Source organism: Oryzias latipes, chromosome 9 (genome assembly GCF_002234675.1).
Source record: "Oryzias latipes chromosome 9, ASM223467v1".
In the NCBI taxonomy this organism is placed as follows: Eukaryota; Metazoa; Chordata; class Actinopteri; order Beloniformes; family Adrianichthyidae; genus Oryzias; species Oryzias latipes.
The window spans coordinates 13,282,986-13,303,067 of NC_019867.2; the positions used below are offsets into that span (position 1 = coordinate 13,282,986).

At 42.7% G+C, this 20,082-nt stretch overlaps 2 protein-coding genes across 2 annotated transcripts; one reads left to right on the forward strand and one right to left on the reverse strand.

Moving 5' to 3' along the window:
- The first annotated feature begins 129 nt into the window (after positions 1-129).
- pole (DNA polymerase epsilon, catalytic subunit) lies at positions 130-14,463 on the forward strand. The gene is made up of 48 exons (XM_004072405.4): positions 130-374; positions 482-617; positions 690-770; positions 851-895; positions 969-1,061; positions 1,148-1,302; positions 1,384-1,528; positions 1,609-1,689; positions 1,804-1,911; positions 2,007-2,117; positions 2,205-2,290; positions 3,779-3,898; positions 3,987-4,119; positions 4,219-4,332; positions 4,433-4,645; positions 4,736-4,843; positions 4,919-5,047; positions 5,127-5,229; positions 5,298-5,444; positions 5,534-5,679; positions 5,790-5,938; positions 6,016-6,108; positions 6,189-6,491; positions 6,602-6,797; positions 6,876-7,090; positions 7,226-7,328; positions 7,418-7,498; positions 7,586-7,708; positions 7,802-8,011; positions 8,088-8,300; positions 8,385-8,528; positions 8,626-8,766; positions 8,871-9,024; positions 9,113-9,219; positions 9,321-9,497; positions 9,680-9,903; positions 9,983-10,203; positions 10,290-10,494; positions 10,603-10,776; positions 11,407-11,532; positions 11,946-12,078; positions 12,163-12,358; positions 12,440-12,571; positions 13,104-13,297; positions 13,386-13,586; positions 13,660-13,785; positions 14,045-14,134; positions 14,218-14,463. The coding sequence occupies exons 1-48, from the start codon at positions 307-309 to the stop codon at positions 14,338-14,340; spliced, it is 6,876 nt and encodes a 2,291-aa protein (XP_004072453.1). The 5' UTR covers positions 130-306; the 3' UTR covers positions 14,341-14,463.
- Positions 14,464-15,317: 854 nt separating this feature from the next.
- Positions 15,318-19,946, reverse strand: p2rx2 (purinergic receptor P2X 2). The gene is made up of 12 exons (XM_004072406.4): positions 19,603-19,946; positions 19,135-19,270; positions 18,955-19,026; positions 18,792-18,867; positions 18,603-18,699; positions 17,155-17,235; positions 16,914-17,067; positions 16,447-16,577; positions 16,169-16,259; positions 16,030-16,095; positions 15,871-15,948; positions 15,318-15,742 (listed from the first exon to the last, which is right to left on the reverse strand). Exons 1-12 carry the CDS (start codon positions 19,767-19,769, stop codon positions 15,629-15,631), a joined length of 1,263 nt encoding a protein of 420 aa, XP_004072454.1. The 5' UTR covers positions 19,770-19,946; the 3' UTR covers positions 15,318-15,628.
- Between the last annotated feature and the right edge of the window lie 136 nt (positions 19,947-20,082).

Below are 20,082 nucleotides of genomic sequence, written 5' to 3' on the forward strand. Positions count from 1 at the left end.
AATATTTTTTCTTGTCATAATATGAACTGTAAAAGCCAAATCACCCGAAAGGAAACATTGAAACAACGAATAAATTAGGAGTGAATGTTCTCTTTAATAAACGATTGTTTTCACTGAGTTTTGGTCTCGCGATAACAGCAAGAGCGCGCCAAAGCAAGAAAAACACAAACCCTACCTGCAAAATTGCCGAAGGAACCAGGAACATAAACTTCAAGCGTCTAAACTTATCAAATGTGAATTATTCTACCATTGGAAAAAGACTACTCGTTGACATTATTTTTAGTAGGGAAAACTATTACATAGAAAATGGTTCTTCAAAATAGTGGACGTTACAGGACGGACCGCGGACCGAATGGAGGAGACCAGGAAAACCAGTGAGTGGCTTTTTCACCAGGCAGCTCTTGATTTATTGTTTATCCACCGACAAAGTATGCTATTAGGCGGAAATAAAAATGCTATGATGCTTATGTGTCTAAACCAGGGATGATGGGTCCTCGATGTCGGCCCTCAAGAGGCTGGAGCGCAGTCAGTTCACCGATGACATGGACGCTCGCTTCGGATTCGACAGGATGAAGGAACCGGGGGAGAAAACCGGGTGGTTGATCAACATGCACCCAGTAAGTCCACTTCTAGTCTGCCGCGATTTAGGGAATGGTTTGGAGAGGACACTGACTGTTTTTCATTTACAGACAGAGATCCTGGATGAGGACAAAAGAATGATCAGCGCTGTGGATTATTATTTCATCCAGGAGGATGGAAGCAGGTTTAAGGTTAGTGTAACCTTTAAAAATAGATTTGATTATTCAAATATTTAGTTTAATATTTACCTTGTGATATTTACTGTCTGTAGGTGGCCCTTCCCTTCAAGCCTTATTTTTATATTGCTACAAAAAAGGTACATTTTTTTAACTTAGTTTAGCATCTTTTCTGTGTAAAGAAAGAGCATAATCGGGTTTTGTTATTCCTAGAACTGCGAAAGAGAGGTCATATCATACTTGTCTAAGAAGTTTCAAGGCAAAGTGGCCAAACTTGAAATGCTTCCAAAAGAAGATCTAGATCTGGTGAGTTTAAAAAAAAAAATCAATGTGGATTTGGTTTTAATCAAGTCAAGTGGATTAAAAGAAAAAAAAACACCTGCTTTACCCAGCCAAACCATCTCGTTGGACTGAAGAGAAACTACATCAAGCTGTCGTTCAACACCGTGGATGACCTCATCAAAGTCAAGCGGGAGATTGCTCCTGCCGTGCGCAAGAACAGAGAGAGGGAGCAGTCGCATGATGAGTACACCTCCATGCTGTCGAGGTATCAACAGCTCCTCTAAGCTGATCTCCCGTCTTAAGATGAGTGTGATGGAGACGTTTCTCTGCTTTGTTGTTGCTTTAGCGCGTTGTCTGGAGTCGGTGTGACCACAGCAGACGAGGACGGGATGTCAAAGAGCATCGTCGATCAATTAGACAATGTGGTGGACATGAGAGAGTATGATGTGCCTTACCATGTCCGACTGTCCATCGACCTTAAGATCCACGTTGTAAGAAGAACTTGACAATAAATTGTATTTACTTTTTGGACATCTGGCTTTGCTTCATTTAGTGTCTCTACTTCGTTCAGGCTCATTGGTACAACGTTCGCTACAGAAGCAACGCTTATCCCCTAGAGATTATCCGCAGGGACGATCTTGTGGAACGACCAGTAAGAAGATTTTTATATTCCTTTTTTAAAACGGTATCTGTAAATAATTTCTGCTCATACAAAATAACATTCTGGGGTCTTTAGTTCATAAGTTTCACAGAAATCTTCTTACAGGATCCAGTTGTTTTGGCCTTTGACATCGAAACCACCAAACTTCCTCTGAAATTCCCAGATGCAGAGAGTGATCAGATTATGATGATCTCCTACATGATAGACGGGCAGGTGTGTTCAACTTCAAATGGTTTTTTTAACAAATTTAAAAAAAAAAATCTTTCAAGTTGTGTTGTTTCACACCAACCCCTGTTTTATCTCCTCAGGGGTTCCTTATTACAAACAGAGAGATTGTCTCTGAAAACATTGAGGATTTTGAGTTCACCCCCAAACCTGAATATGAAGGGCCCTTCACTGTTTTCAATGAGGACAATGAGGTTCGTAGCTCTCACATCGTAATTATAACAACAGTTGCAGGTCTACAGGTCCTTGAAAAACATACTGTTTCTTTTCATTGGCTGCAGGCTGCTCTCATACAGAGGTGGTTTGATCATGTTCAAGAAACAAAACCAAACATCTTTGTGACGTACAACGGAGACTTCTTTGACTGGTGAGTTTGTGTGTCAGTATATGCACAGAATTTTGAGGAATTTCTCAACATGGTTGTTCAGCTGCACGAAGACCAGAGCGGCCAGATCAGGCTCAATAGCGACCTTTCAGACACTTTCCCCATCATCAACGGCGTAAAACAGGGCTGTGTCCTGGCACCCACTCTTTTTACGATCTTCTTTAGCATGATGCTAAAGCAAGCCACTGATGGCCCTGATGACGAGGATGCCGTGTACATTCGCTACCGCCTCGATGGCAGCTTGTTCAACCTGAGACGACTGAAGGCTCACACCAAGACCCGTGAGCAAATGATCAGTGACCTCCTCTTTGCTGATGACGCAGCTCTCCTAGCTCACACCCAGAGAGCACTTCAGCGACTAACTTCCTGCTTTGCAGATGCTGCCAAGCTCTTCAGACTTGAAGTTAGTCTAAAGAAGACAGAGGTCCTCCACCAGCCAGTACCTCGGGAAGTGTACCAGCCTCCCCATGTCTATATTGGAGAGACAGAACTAAAAGCTGTCCAGCAGTTCACCTACTTGGGGTGCACAATTACCTCAGATGCCAGGATCGACAAAGAGTTAGACAACAGGCTCGCCAAGGCGAATAGTGCCTTTGGCAGACTCCACAGTCGGGTGTGGAACAACAAGCACCTGAAAAAACCCACCAAGATCAGTGTATACAGGGCAGTTGTGGTGACCACCCTTCTTTCCGGCTCTGAGTCTTGGGTCACTTACCAGCACCATCTGCGAGTCCTCGAACGTTTCCACCAGCGCTGTCTACGCACCATTCTTGGCATCCATTGGAGCGACTTTGTCACCAATGTTGAAGTCCTCGAGAGGGCAGACATCCAAAGCATAGAGGCCATGCTTCTTAAGTCGCAACTGCGGTGGGCTGGGCATGTACACAGGATGGAGGACCACCGACTGCCAAGGATCACTCTGTATGGCGAACTTGCATCAGGCCAGCGAGATAAAGGGGCACCAAAAAAGAGATACAAAGACTCTCTTAAGAAATCCCTTGGTGCTTGTAACATCAACCATCGTCAGTGGTCTACTTTGGCAAAAGACCGTGACACCTGGCGCCAGTACATCAAAGACGCTGTCTCCTCTTTTGAAGACAAGCGACGGACTAGGCTAAAAGACAAACGGCAAATGAGAATAGCCGGCCTCACGACTGCACCGAATCCAGAACAGACTTTCACCTGCAGCCTCTGCTACAGGATCTGCCTTTCCCATATTGGATTGCTCAGCCACGAGCGAGCTTGTAGAAGACGTGGACAGCCCTCTTCATAATCTTCGTTTACGAAGCCTCGCCATGATATGCACAGAACATTCTACAATCTGGTTTTTGGTGTGATTTTTAGTGTCGTGTAACACTCCGATTATAAGAAGATCTGATGTTTCATCTGAATTTAGTTTTTAAAAATGGAAGAAAATAGGCAACTAAAACTTTTAATGCAAATCATTTTGACTTGTTTTTTTCTCTCTAGGCCTTTTGTTGAGACTCGAGCTGCCGTCCATGGACTCAACATGCACAGAGAGATCGGTTTCCAGAAGGACAGCCAAGGAGAGTACAAGTCCAGCCAGGCAATCCACATGGACTGTTTAAGGTGTCAACACAAACGACACAGTATCATATTGAACGGTATTTTTAATTATACAGATTTATCACCACTTTCTCCTGTTTCAATGTATCAGGTGGGTAAAAAGAGACAGCTACTTACCCGTGGGGAGTCACAATCTGAAGGCAGCGGCAAAAGCTAAGTTGGGTTATGACCCAGTTGAGCTGGATCCAGAGGAAATGTGCCGAATGGCAACGGAAGAGCCGCAGGTATTTAAAAAAAAAAAAGAACCAGGGAAAGTTTTAAAATTAAATAGATTTTTAATTTCTTTTCTTTTTTCACCATTTTTTCCGCTTTTTTCTCCTCAGACCTTAGCCACATACTCTGTGTCAGACGCAGTGGCCACATACTATTTGTATATGAAATATGTTCACCCCTTCATCTTTGCGCTGTGCACAATCATCCCAATGGAGCCTGATGAGGTCTGTTAGAAGCATTTTCATAAAAGAACTCTTAAATCCAAACATTTAGTTTATTTTACTGATGATTAGTTTTTTTCTGTTTGGGTCTGTTCGCCAACAGGTGCTCCGGAAAGGTTCCGGGACTCTGTGTGAAGCCTTGCTCATGGTGCAGGCCTTTCACGCCAACATCGTGTTCCCCAACAAGCAGGAACAGGCCTTCAACAAGCTGACAGATGACGGCCATGTTTTGGATTCGGAGACCTACGTGGGTGGACACGTGGAGGCGCTGGAGTCGGGAGTGTTTCGCAGCGACATTCCCTGTCGGTTTAAAATGGTACTGTCATGTTTGCTCCACCCCTTTTTGCCAGTTGTCGGCACAGTCCGACTCTTTTAAAACTAACAGTTTGGCTTGACTCGTTGACAGAATCCAGCTGCGTTTGACTTCCTTTTGCAAAGAGTTGAAAGAACTATGCGCCATGCTATCGAGGAGGAGGAGAAAATCCCTCTGGAGCAAGTTACTAATTTCAATGAGGTGTGTTGGCCTTTTGTAGTTGGTGTTCTCTTCATGCTGGTTCGTGCTTTTTAGCCCCGATCACTGTTCTGTCAGGTTTGTGATGAGATCAAAGAGAAGCTGACTTCCTTGAAGGAGGTTCCAAACAGAATTGAATGCCCACTCATCTACCATCTCGACGTCGGAGCGATGTACCCCAACATCATTCTCACAAACCGACTGCAGGTAAAGTTTATATTTAAAAAGTACAAACCGTAAAGCAGTGTGGATTTAAGTTTCACTTCTCTGTGTGAATTTTTCCTAGCCGTCTGCTATGGTAGATGAAGCCACCTGTGCTGCCTGTGACTTTAACAAGCCTGGTGCGACCTGTCAGAGGAGGATGGCCTGGCAGTGGAGAGGGGAAATCAGTAAGCTGTCCATAACTCTGGAAATCAAAAACGATTACTTTATTTTAATGTTTTCATTCTGCCTGCAGTGCCTGCAAGTCGCAGTGAGTTTCACCGCATCCAGCAGCAGCTCGAGTCTGAGAAGCTACCCCCGCTTTTTCCCAACGGCCCCCCCCGGGCCTTTCACACACTCAACCGGGAGGAGCAGGCCAAGCACGAGAAGAAACGTCTGGCGGGTATAGTCCGTCTCTTGCATCTGTTGCTTAAGGTTTCGGTTTTGTGCAGACCCCAAAGCATAAGTGGATGTGTCCTTTCTCTGTGCCAGACTACTGTAAGAAGGCCTATAAGAAGACGCACGTCACCAGGCTGGAGCAACGGGTCACCACCATCTGTCAGAGAGAAAACTCTTTTTATGTCGATACAGTCAGAGCTTTCAGGGACCGGCGGTATGAATTCAAAGGACTTCACAAGGTTTGTTCTCTAAGATAAATCACGTTGAGTTATCTGGACTTTAAATGGTCATAGTTGTGATTTACTCAGTGCTGTATTATTGGCTGTCTAATATATATTTTTTGTTAAAGGTGTGGAAGAAGAAGCTGTCGGCAGCTCAGGACAGCGGAGATGCTGCAGAGGTGAAGCGCTGCAAAAACATGGAGATCCTGTACGAGTCTCTTCAGCTGGCCCATAAGTGCATCCTTAACTCTTTCTATGGTTACGTCATGAGGAAAGGGTAGGGGGTCATTAAACAATAGTCAGATTTGCTTCTGAGATGTTTGCCATCTTAAAGTTGCTGTTTTTGTCTTTCAGGGCACGCTGGTATTCCATGGAGATGGCTGGAATCGTGTGCTACACCGGCGCCAACATCATCACTCAGGCCAGAGAGCTCATTGAACAGATTGGGTGAGTCCCATAGGCATTTACGCAACGTTTCCTTGTGAGAAAGGCGTCACATCCATGTGGGATGATTCTCCACCACTCAGGAGACCCCTTGAGTTGGACACAGATGGCATCTGGTGTGTCCTCCCCAACACCTTTCCTGAGAACTTTGTGGTGAAGACCAGCAACGAGAAGAAGCCCAAGGTGACCATCTCTTACCCGGGAGCCATGCTGAACATCATGGTGAAGGAGGGATTCACTAATGACCAGTACCACGAGCTGGTCGACCCCGCTTCGCTCACGTACAACACCAGAGCAGAAAACAGCATCTTTTTTGAGGTGGACGGGCCGTACCTCGCCATGATCCTGCCTGCTTCTAAAGAGGAAGGCAAGAAGCTGAAGAAGAGGTGAGGCCGCTGTTGCTGCTGAGTTAATGTACAGGTTTGTAAACTGCTCCTTGTTGTAGGGGAGGGTAAAGACAAAAGCACGGATCAAAAGTGACTGATCTTCTCCGTAGGTATGCTGTGTTCAACGAGGACGGCTCTCTGGCTGAGCTTAAAGGTTTTGAAATAAAGAGAAGAGGAGAACTCCAGCTCATTAAGATTTTTCAGTCGTCTGTGTTTGAGGCCTTCCTCAAAGGTACCACTTTAGAGGAGGTCTACACGTCTGTGGCCAAAGTGGCTGACTACTGGCTGGATGTACTGTACAGTAAGGTAAACATGAATGCCATCATGAAAAGCTGTTTAACATTGTTTTGCTTTGTTTGCTTATACATTTCTCTGGTGTTCTAGGCAGCCAACATGCCAGATGCAGAGCTGTTCGACCTGATTTCAGAGAATCGATCCATGTCCAGAAAGCTGGAGGACTACGGAGAGCAGAAGTCTACGTCCATCAGCACAGCTAAGAGGCTGGCAGAGTTCCTGGGAGATCAGATGGTTAAAGATGCTGGTCTGAGCTGTCGCTACGTTATCTCACGGAAGCCGGAAGGCTCGCCTGTCACAGAGAGGTCAGCTGAAAAATTGTTTTGAGATTGAAACATCCAGAAGATATTTTAGCATAGTTGCAACTTTTCTTCCATTTTTCCTTTGTTTATTTTGCTGCTTAAGCATAAAAAAGTGTGCGTCGTTTCTGTCTCCATCAGAGCCATCCCTCTGGCCATTTTCCAGGCAGAGTCCAGTGTAAAGAAGCATTTCCTTCGAAAGTGGTTGAAGATGCCCAGCCTGCATGACCTGGACATCCGTTCTGTGAGTCTGACGATCAGCAGTAAAACATATGGTTATGTTCTGCATCTTTTTTTTTCCTTAATATTTCTTTCTTATGTGCCCCCCTTAAGATACTTGACTGGAGTTATTACATTGAGAGGTTGGGCAGTGCAATCCAGAAAATCATCACCATCCCTGCAGCCCTGCAACAGGTTCAAGACAAATTCCCCATTCATCGTTATCTTTGGTCCCTTTCCCAGATGTTTAATTCATAGTTGTTGTTGTTTTTTTGTCCTTAGGTAAAAAACCCTGTACCCAGAGTCCGGCATCCCGACTGGCTTCACAAGAAACTTCTGGAGAAAAACGATATCTATAAACAAAAGAAAATAAGCGAGCTGTTTACCAGCGAGGGCAAGAGGCAGGTGGGTTCATCTGGCTTTAAAAAGGCTCCTCAAGACTCTGAACAGATCGTTTTTTTTGCTCAAAAGTTTACAATCCCTTTTTTGTCCCCTCAGGTGGCCCACAAGCATCTTGACACCGACCAACAAGCAGACATTGAGGACTTCGGGGTGCCAGCCAGACCCCTGCAGCCGGCTATTCTCATTAGCACTAAGAGGAAGCGAGCTTCACAGGGGGTCGACAGCCAGGTGGAGTCTCAAGATGTTGAGCTCACTCAGTCCTGGAGAGAAATCCTTGGACCCCCTCCACCAATGGGAACCACAAGGGTATAAAGGCACAGCTGTGTCATTCGGTTTTACTGGCAGTGGCATACAGAGACGATAAACCCGCGTCTTCTTGCAGGAGGAGCGTCTGGTGTGGCTGCGTTACCACAAGAAGAAGTGGGAGTTGCAGCTGAAGCAAAGGAAGGAGAGAAGGAAGAGAAGGAAGCTTCTGGACGGTGAAGCCCAACCTGTTGGTGGAGGAGTGATCCGAGATGGACCCACCACTGGGCTGGGGAGTTTCCTTCGCAGAACAGCGCGCAGCATCCTCGACATGCCCTGGCAGATTGTGCAAGTAGGGGAAAAAAATGTCACTTCAAGTTTTCTGTATGAGGAGATCAATAAAAAATGAAATTCTTTCTAATTTCCTTCATGTCAGATTGCAGAGACGGCCCACCCTGGTCTGTATAAACTTTGGGCGGTGATTGGAAATGACCTCCACTGCATGAAACTCAACATCCCACGTGTCTTCTACGTCAACCAGAAGGTTCCAAAGCCGGAGGAAGGAGCTACTTACAAAAAGGCAAGGGAAAAGAAAACAGCTGGCAGCCAGAGCAATATTTGACGGCAGTCATTGCCTCTATTTGACCTGATGTGTTTTTGGGACTGTGTGACCTCAGGTAAACCGCATGCTGCCTCGCTCCAACATGGTGTACTACCTTTATGAGTACTCGGTTCCGGAGGACATGTACCAGGAGCACATCAATGAGATCAACGCTGACCTCTCTGCACCAGACATTGAGGGAGTCTATGAAACCCAGGTCAGTTCACACTCTGACTTTGCATAAATAACCTATTAGGGTTAGATTAATGTCACTTTTATGAAAGTAGCAGCATGAATGGGAGCTTCTCGTCTTCCTCTCAGGTCCCTCTGCTGTTTCGTGCTCTGGTCCGGCTGGGTTGTGTTTGTATGGTCAACAAGCATGTTGTGAGGGATCTGGCCGGCAGGGAGGCGGACTCCTTTGATCTGGACCACCTTGAGATGAGGTCGCTGGCTCAGTTCAGCTACCTGGAGCCTGGTAAGAGCTTTTGTCAGACAGCACCCCAAAGCCGCATGTGAAATGTTGCATGTGTTACATCAGGGCGTGTTGTTTCTTTTTCTCTCAGGAAGTGTTCGTCACATGTACTTATACCACCACAGCCAAGGCCACAAAGCTCTGTTTGGCCTTTTTATCCCCTCTCAACGCAAAGCGAGCATCTTCATCCTGGACACGGTAAAACTAACTGCTCTGCCTTAGGGGGAAAAAAATGACTAAACACTTTATTTTTCTCATACAAAGAATAAACTTTAACTTTAAACACTGATTTATTTTAGGTTCGAAGCAACCAAATGCCCAACCTGAGCAATCTCTACTCAGCTGAGCGCACCGCCCTCCTGGAGAGGACCACAGAGGAGCTCCTGCCTCCAGAGAAGCACACCTTCGAGATCCGAGCTGAAAATGACATGAAGGCCATCTCCCGTGCGCTGCAGCGCATACTCCTGAGCTACAAGGTCAAAAAACTTGTCACGTCTGGAACCATTGCATCCATGCTGAAGCTCCATCTGAGTTTCTGAAAGTTGAGAGGGGGGGGAAAAAAAGAACTCCAGTCTTTATTGTAGTTATAAAGTTAGAACCTGAGGTGAATTTACATCAGACACATTCATTTTAACAACATGCTTGTTGCCACTCACAGGAGGAGCGGCGCGGCCCGACCCTCATTGCTGTGCAGTCAAACTGGGAACTGCGTCGACTTACTGCGGGAATGCCGGTGCTTGAAGAATTCCCGGTGATCCCAGTGCACGTGGTGGATGACATCAACTACAATGTGTTGGATTGGCAACGCCATGGCGCCCGACGTATGATCCGCCATTACCTCAACCTGGACAGCTGCCTGTCTCAAGCTTTTGACATGGCCAGGTACGTCCAGCTCGTCCTAACAACTGCTGAGTTGTTGTTGTTGGTTTGCCAAAAATATACACATGACTTGTGTTTGTAGGTATTACCACCTGCCTGTGGGAAATCTGCCCCAGGATGTGTCCATCTTTGGTTCGGACTTGTTCCTGGCCAGGCATTTACGGAAGCACAACCACCTGCTGTGGCTTTCGCCCACCGCCAGGCCTGACCTTGGAGGAAAAGAGGCCGACGACAGTCGGCTGGTGATGGAAAGTGATGACCGTGGCTCTGTGGAGATCAATGCTCCGGGATGTTTCTCCACGGGTACAGAACCACCAGGATATCTCAGGAGAAGGCACTTTTTGAAGTTTTAGTGTCTGTTTTTCGGATTTATTTTGTTTCTTTCTCAGTGTGCGTAGAGCTGGACCTCCAGAGCCTGGCAGTTAACACCATCCTCCAATCGCAGCATGTCAACGACATGGAGGGCGGAGCCAGTTTGGGCGTCAGCTTTGATGTGATCCAGCAGGCCTCGCTGGAGGATATGATGTCAGGAAACCAGGGAGCCAGCGCTCTGGCGAGCTACGACGAGACAGCTCTAGTCTCAAACACCTTCAGGTGGACAGATATTGTGACAGAAGATGAATAAAAACAACATTTTTGAGTGTTTCTTTTAATTTGTCCTTTACTTGTCGCGTTTAAACTCCTGTTGTGTTCTGTGAGCAGGATCCTAAAGAGCATGGTGGTTGGATGGGTCCGGGAGATCACACAATACCAGAATGTATACGCAGACAACCAGGTGATGCACTTCTACCGCTGGCTGCGCTCCCCCAGCTCTCTGCTGTATGACCCGGCGCTTCACCGCACCCTCCACAACATGATGAAGAAGGTCTTCCTGCAGTGAGTTCTTAATGAAAATGATAGACATTTAATTAAAGTTTTCTTGAAAATGTACACTTTTAAGAATTGACAGGAAGGAAGAACTACAATTATTTAAAAAAAAATATCCATCCAAACATTCTTTTTTTTAAAAGATGGATATTAGTTGCTTTTATTTTTTATAGTTAAAGTATGAAAAAGACACAAGTGTGAAGGATCTTATCTCTGATTTCTCTCCTGTGATTTATAGATTTGTTTACCTCACGTGCCATAATTATGGCTATGAAGATGAAAGTGCACATAAGCAATTGTGGGACCGAACTTTATTTCCCTTCAATAAGGACATCTGAGTGTTTCTTGTGGTTAAGATGGTGAAACCAATAATAGAGAAAGGATGATGTATTTTCTCAAAAAACATAACAATGCTATCTCTATTTAATTTTCTGCAAATTCTGTTTTAAATTTTACTGTTATGAATCAGTGTGAAGTGCTTCGATGACAATTAAAAAAAAAAAAAAACTTTTCTTGCCCCTCTTTATTTAGTCCCAAAACAAACATTTGATCAGCTCATCTTTCAGAAACCCCTGCCTGCTGATAACTGCACAGCATTGTGGCTTCTTTTCATCTCAGTTCCTCTTTTTCTGCTGTCAGGTTGGCTGCAGAGTTCAAACGTTTGGGCTCAACTGTTGTGTACGGAAACTTCAACAGGATCATCTTGTGCACCAAAAAGCGGAGGATCGACGACGCCGTCGCTTACGTAGAATACATCACCAACAGGTCAGGCGCTCATGCTTTGTGATAACATAAATATATTTTTGTGTTTACATTTTTTGTTTATTATATTTCAAAACCCCAAGACTTTATCTATTTGTTTTAATTGATTCAGAACCAAGAAAAAACGCTTGAGAAGCCACATTCTGTGAATAGGGAATTATAAAGCAGGAAAAACAATCATTTCAGTAATGGAAAAGCTGTAATTGTGGGAATGCCATTATACCATTAGAGCTGCAGCATTGCAGGATTCATCTTACTTACTTACTATTATAGCTTGTATTTATGAATATGCTGTAAAGTTAAGCATTTTATGATGTTATTGAATCTTTCTTTAGAAGTCCTATTATTTGAATCTGTCTGATGTCACTGCATGCTGTATTAAACCAAACAAAGTGCTCTCTTTGTTTTCTATCCAGCATTCACAGCAGGGAAATCTTCCACTCTTTGTCCATCTCTTTCTCCCGATGCTGGCAGTTCCTGTTGTGGATGGACCCTTCCAACTATGGAGGTGTTAAAGGAAAGGTCTCCTCTGATGTCTTGTACGGAGAGGTAATGCAGACTAAAACGGGCGCATGAGTTAATGTATACGGCAAAAAACGTTGCTCACTTTGCCTCTCTGATGGTTGCTTTTAGGGTGACACCAAACAAAAGAAAACCAGACAAGGGGAGGAAGATGAGGATGGCAGTGAGGATGAAGAGGAGGACAATGCCGAGGAGGAAGATGAAGAAAGCGATGACGTTGAGAATCTGATTGAGAGCAACTGGAACATCATGCATTATCTTCCCCAGACAGCTTCCTGCCAGCAATACTTCCTCATGATTGTCTCAGGTTTGAAAACATCTACACACATTTCCACATAATTGGATTTTTTTTTTCCTGTTTCCAAGTCTTACACTCGGCTTTCCCCAGCCTACATTGCTGCTGTGTACCACAGCATGAAAGAGGAGCTGAGACGTAACGCTCCTGGAGCAACGCCGGTCAAGAGACGTGTAGGCAGCCAGGCGTCCCAGCAGGCACTTGGGGACTTGACTGCACTTCCTGGTGAGACGCTGCGGAGGAGGAGGAGGCTTCTCCAGTTACAGAGGAGAACTCAGTCGACATATCGTTTTATGCCACAGAACGTCCAGGATTCTAACAATTCCGACAAATTCGTATTCGTATGAACCAAAGCTTAAGTTGTCATAAATTATATGACAACTTACATACAAAGTCCTTTCAAAATAAAATACACCCTGTGTCAAATACGATATGATCAGAATATGTGCTTTAAGCTTATTCTAATGGATGGAAGCTTATTCTAATAATGATCACAGTGAATTAAACCTTTTACTATTATTTTACTCAGTTATCTGACATGTTAAAATCTAAACATAGATAACAAAACTTAATTCCCTAAAGCAATATGACCAAAACTACATACCAATTGTTTATTCAAAGTATTTCTCTTCAAAGCCAAACAACCAAAATGAAGGGATAAAGGAGCCTCGTGGCTCCAAAGCCACAGGTCTATACAGTATACAGACAAACATACGATATACTTTATATGCAACTGTGATGGTCATTTCTTCCCCAGGAATGATCTCCTTTTCCCAAGAATATGTTGCCAGCGAGCTGACGCAGAACATCTTCACCATCACTCAGAAAATCCAGAAAAAGGTGGCCGGGACCAGAAATGTGACCCAGACCTCAGAGATGTTCCCAGTACTGCCCGGTTCACACCTGCCTCTCAACAACCCCGCACTGGAGTTCGTCAAATATGTGTGCCAAGTATGCTGCTGTTTTCCAGTGTTATCCTTCCACATGGACGGCTGCTGCATCCTTTACTGACCTTCCTCTCCATCACTCTTCTGCTCAGGTTCTTTCCCTCGATACTAATATTGTGAATCAGGTGAACAAGCTGAAAAGAGACCTTCTGCGCCTCGTTGATGTGGGTGAGTTTTCAGACGAAGCCCAGTTCCGGGATCCCTGCAACTCCTACATTCTTCCAGAAGTCATCTGCCACCACTGCAACTTTTGTCGGGACCTGGACCTTTGCAAAGATCCATCTGTGGCACAGGTAAACATCTTCTGGTAAGGTTATAATTGCACCGTGAGGCTGAAGTTTGATGGAGATGTTTGTTTTTCGTCAGGATGGTGCTGTCGTGCCGCAGTGGTTCTGCTCAAACTGCCAGGCTCAGTATGAAACGGATTCTGTTGAGGTGTCTCTGATAGAAGCTCTTCAGAAGAAGCTCATGAGCTATACGCTGCAGGACCTGGTGAGAACAATGATTTTTAGAAAATATTGTTTTCTTCTTTAAGCACTTTCACGTCTGCGCTGTAGCATCATCTTCTGTCTTCAGTTTTAATTTGAAATTCTTTTACATGGAATTAGAAACACAGACAGCTTCACAATTGGATTTTATTTTTTTAAGAATTCCCAGCACCTCCGACTTCCTGTCTTGTTCACTAATGTTGGTCCCTTTTGCTTTAAAGCATTGTCCTCTGAATAAAAAATAAAAAAAATTCTGTTTTAAGGTGTGCAACAAATGCAAAGGGGTGAAGGAGGCCAACATGCCGCTCTACTGCAGATGTGCTGGAGACTTCAGCCTCACATTCTCAGCTAAGGTTTCTGCTCTCAGATTTTTTCCATCCTTCTATTTTACTGTTTAAAGCATCAAACATTGAACATTTCTTCTTTCCTTTTAAAGAGCTTCTCTGAGCAGATCATGGTGTTTCGGAACATCGCATCCCACTATAACATGAGGTTCCTGGAGGAGACCATTGACTGGCTGCTTGCGATGAGCCCTCAGATTGAACAGAGATGCAACTAAAACGCACTTCAGGAGCTGAGATGTTGTCATGCGACAAGCTGGAGGACATGTGTTTAAAGTTTTATCTTTTCTATTTGCAATTTTATCATGTTAATGAATAATAAATACATCTGTTGAAACTCAGTTGGTGTGTTTTTTATGAGTTGATTGTATCTATCGGTACTCCGGAAGCTTTCTCCATCTGTAAGCGCATTATCTTACTTTCCCTTTCAGCCAGGAGCTCATATGTCTTTTATCCGTGCGTGACCTCAGAGAGGAGAGCTGCAGCTTTTGTTTATTCTGCCGAGAGAACAAATACGAGCCTCTTCTCACAACCTTGGTTGCCTCGTTGAATATTTAATAAACGTCTTTATGTTTCATGGGTTTCTAATGAACAAAATTGTCAACTTCGTTCAGATTTTTTTTTGCCTGCTTTCAAGTACCTTTAATTGCATGTCATTAGTGAGCTCAGGCACAATTATGCATCCTCAGAGAATCTCACTGACACCTGCTGCTCTTGCAGGATGACGCATGAGGGAATACAAGCAGTTCATGGCTTAGGAGTAATATTTTAAATTTACTGTTGAGCTCAGCCTCTGCTTAATTTAAACTCTACAAGTCACTTTAGGTGACCTTGGTGTACCTTTTTCTCTTTTTTTTTCTGTTTTAAGTTTCTTCATGCGTCATTTACAATCCTCTGTGCATCATGGAAGATATTGATTCACAAGCCTTGAGTCTCGAGTTTTAGGATGGACACTTGCAAAGCTCTCAGACACAGATGGAATCACACTCTCACTCCACAACCTTGTTAGAGAAGCATTTTTTATGGGAAGTGTCTGCCTTATTTGATTATTTTTCATCACTCTCCTCACAATCCCTTGCATCCTCTCGTTTTGCAACACGCACTTGTGTTAAGTCTTTTTTGTCCTTTAGAATGAAACTCAGAAGAAAATAACGCGTCTGACTGATGTTGAATGCAAAATTACAACCCAAACATCAACAATTAAGTGATTTATTATTGGACTGAACATTTGGGACACATGCTCTTGGTTTGTTAGATTTAACAACCAATTTTAGCTTCTCTGTCATGAAGCCAAGAATATATATTTAAATCCAGTGAAAATTAACACATAATCTGTGCAGTGTAAGTATTCTTATTTGTAGGCAGCACATAGAGAAAAGGACACGTTTAACAACTCGTTTTCCCCCCCAAACACGACACAGTTCTGTGACCCTGCAGACCCTTCAGGAACCTCTTTGAGCTGCTATGGTCAGTCTTCCACTGAGGATAGAGGCAACCTAAGATGCATCAAAGTGGTACGCCGTCTGACAGATCAGAGTGGTTGGAGCCAAAGCTGCCGATGTAGCTGAGCTCTGTGTGGACAAGATCTGTGGGGATGAGATCTGCAGGCTCCTGGATCACCTGCAGAAGATGGTTAAGATTCAGTTGAAGGCAGATTATACATGAAAATGTGGAGGAATGAAGAATTAAGATTAATATACATATATTGCTTGGAATCTCCAACCAAAGGCAGAAGCTATTTCTCTTACTTCATCAAATTTTCTATCGCTGTACACTTCATTCTTGTCGATAAATGTCAACATGATCCAGTCACAGATGATTGTACACTGCAAGTGAGAAACAGGAAGAAATTAGGAACAAATGCAAACCATTTCAATATTTCAGTAAATCTTTTTAGTCAGACTCACAATCCCAACTGAGGTCATGGCCGTAACTGAACTGATGATGGTCGGAATGGGACTAAACTTTCCAGCCTGCATGGATGCAATAATTAATCATCTCATCACGCTGGAAATGAATTAAGCTGAGAAATAGGAGTCCTCTTACTTGTCCATGAACTATTATATCAAGACGGATGCCATAAGCCTTGATGAGTGTCCGAGACTCCACTCCATTTTTGCTGTAATATTTGGCAAACCTGGGAAATCACATGGAAAAAAAATTATATATATTGTTGTTATATATATATATATATATATATATATATATATATATATATATATATATATATATATATATATATATATATATATATATATATATATATATATATAGCCGATTTTTATACGTAAACACAGATGTCAGTGATGGGTGTTGATACCAACCTGTAGTAGTACCCTGAATTGTCCTCGTCTTTTCTAACATCGAGACGGCGGAATGAATATGTGGGTTTACAATATGAAGGATTCAGATCTAAGTTACAGTCCCAGTTGATGAAAACTCCAATTACTCCTCCCTGAGAAAAAAGATTATGTAAATACATTTTTTTCATAAGAAATAATAATATAAAAACAATAAATAATGATAATCAACAATTAAATGTCTTTCTGTTTTACGCTTAAAATAATTCATTTAGGTGCAAAACCAAATTCACATATAGAAATGCATTTTATGACAGTAAAAATAATAATAGAGGGGTCTTATTGAGGTAAAAGATAACACCTTATGAAGTCAAGTATATTTAACAAAAGCTGTTGCAAGCACAGGTTGATATGATACTTGAAACTTTTTTTGTTGCAAAACCAGTTTGGGTCCAACATCTGACATGGTTGCTGTGCTGCTTCATACTCACAGTCCTGCAGAGCTCACTGAAACTCTCCCTTGCTTGACTTGCAATGTATCCCAGGCGGAAGTTTGGACAGTAGGGATCTGTCTCCTCATTATATTGGCACTTATTTAGGTATTTCCTTTTGCGGCGCTTGCCTAAAGAATCCTCTATATTTCCCCTACAAATGAGATGACCTCAGTTATTCTTCATGAAGCTTAATGGAAGAAACTGGTGTGATGTGTGTACAGTTTTGAGAGGGACCCACCTCAACACTTTAAATTTGGGGAAGTGGATGTAGTTCCTGATGAACACCGTAAAATTAATGGCTTCCACTAATGCTGGTTCTCTGTTGAAGGGAATAAATTATGCTTTATTCAGAGGACGGAAACCTGCACTATTTCAAACACAGAGTGGAAGGCAGCTATGCCCGCTCCGTCTGTGTGTACATGCTTCCCCTTTCTTCTCCAGTTTCCTCTCACAGTCGAAATCTCAGACATTTGACTCTTTTCTTATGCATGTTTACTAGATAAATCAGGGGCTCACATCTAGAACCACATTTTCTGGCATCTTTAAATCAATTCTTTTTATACATTCGACAATTATATGCATTAAATTATTCTATAAGTGTAAATGTGACTTATCACTCTTATTGCTCTGTACCTGTTGGACTTTGAAGTAGAAGTGTAACAATTCATTTGAACAATAATTTGATTCATATCAAAATTTTTGGTTGCTGATACGATTCATAGTCGATTTTGGTTCATTTTGAACGATCTGATTCACTGACTGAAAATGGATCCAGGACATCTTTATCCAAAAATTCAACCAGTGTGACTCAGAGATAAATACCTGAGTACTGAAAAGTGCAAGTGAAGTTTTCCAGATTCCATTTATTTCTTGCAAGATAATCAAGTGTAAATTAAATATGTGTACAAATAAGTAAACAAGAAGTAATGACAAATCCATTCAACTTTTAGTTTCATGTTGTTTTTTTCCATTTCAACAATCCAAAGGGAACATTATTAGAACATTCCACCACACTGTATGGTCACACAATTCAAAGTGTTTCCACACATTGGACTGGAATGACAGCATGACCCCCGCCGCAGCAGCAGCGGCAGCCGGAACCCCCCAACGCCACACGGCAGCAGGCAGGGGACAACCGCCCCCCGGGCGATCAAATCCGCCACCCGGGCCAGGACCAGCACTTGGTCGTTTTTAAGTTATAAGAGTAAAGTAAAGTAAAACAAACCAATCATTACATTTTGAAAGGATTTTACAATGATGCAGGTCTATTCGATTTGATTTACAACTGGATCGCAGGAATAAAAACTGATTCATCGATTAACAGATGAATCAAGTAATCGTTACACCCCTGAAGGCTTTTGGCCTTTTTCAACACCCCGTAGCCCCAGTGCATTCGACGGAAATGCTTGTGTAGACTGACAGAAGAAACTGTTCGGATGTCAAACCTCCTGATTGTTTTAGTTCCAAGCTGTGTAAGTGAGAAAACTAAAACGGCGCTAAATCAGGATTAAATAAGTAAAACAGATTTACAGATTTACTTTGAAGCCAGTGCATTTTTTCCCCTAATTTATTTATTTATTTATTTTGTTTTTGTTCAACTTTTTCGTGTCCTTACGATTCCAAAAAATGAACCTGATCTTAGTGTGTTTAAGGTATTGGTTTCAGATTGTGAATGACATGTCTTACCGTACAACAGCGTACTCTTCAATGGGACACCAGCTTTGGATCTCACAGGTTTTAAAGGTGTGGTTGTAATACTGAATACATTTCCCGGTTCTTCTGCCTGCAAAAAGAATAAAACGTTCAACTTAAATTAAGAGCGGAGGCTGTGGTGCACTTAAAACAAAACACGTGTAAAGAAATTCATGACGATACCATGGCCATTAAAGTCAACCTCCCCAGGGACGCAATCTGCGTCCTTTGAACAGTTGGCATTTTCAACTTTGTAATACTGTGCAGAAAAAAATGCATCTGGATTTTAGGATCATCTTTGTCAGCACTTCTATTGTTATTGTTTATGAAACCTCAGCTTACTCACCTCCGCACAGGTGCCTTGCTTCTGGTCATATGTGATATCTCTTCTGAGTAATGTACTAATCACATCACCTCCCTATGAAAAAAAGTGAAATGAATACCCAGAGCAGAATCCTCCATCACTAAGTAGTTGTGATTTTGATAGAGTGTAAGTGATATGGGGGAAGACGTTTTCCCAGCTTACTTCTGATGGACTGGCGTACTCCACACTGTCCAGGATGTCATCTCCATGAACTGCTGTGCCTTTCATGAGTGTATAAATAGAGCTATCTGGATGGGTTTCGCTGTCTTGGTATGCCTTCTGACTTATAAAAACATACCTTTGTGGATGATCGGACAAACAAACACAAAAGTCACATCTTCTCCACTGATGGGAAAATGTAATTGGAGGCATCATGTTACATTTGATCTACTCAGCCCACATGCAGTAGCCAAGAAAAGAAAATGACGCACTCAGACTCCGCTCTAGTTATCTTCCTATTTTGTTGAAATAAAAAGCTATTTTGCACTTGATGACTTATACATAAAAGATTAATTTTTCTAGTTTAATCCAACACAAATCACAACAGTCAGTTTACATATATAAAAAAAACAGCATTGTGTACAAATTTCTTTTTTTTTAAGCAAATATACAAACATGCTGCTCACTTACCAGATAAAATAGGTAATCACAAGAAACTGGACCGCCCTGTAAATGACTCCAAGAGTTCTGTTTTTCACGACCATCACTTTGGGGGTTTCGTAGTCCCAAAAACCACTGAAGCACTCCTTTAAAAAGTCATATAGCCCCATGATGACTTTATGAAATGCTGTACTCATATCCAAATCAGTGCTTGAGTCTTTTTATCAACAGAACTTTATCTTGTTACAACATTTCTTCTTCTCCCTGTCTGAGGCTGCTCTGCTCTTGTCTGCATTTTGCTGAAGCATCCCTGACATATGTGAGGGGTCCAATAGACAAGGGGTGGGGCTTAGATTTACAGTACAGACCAAATGTTTGGACACACTTTCTCATTCAAAGAGTTTTCTTTATTTTCATGACTATGAAAATTGTAGATTCACACTGAAGGCATCAAAACTGTGAATTAACATATGTGGAATTATATACATAACAAGAAAGTGTAAAACAACT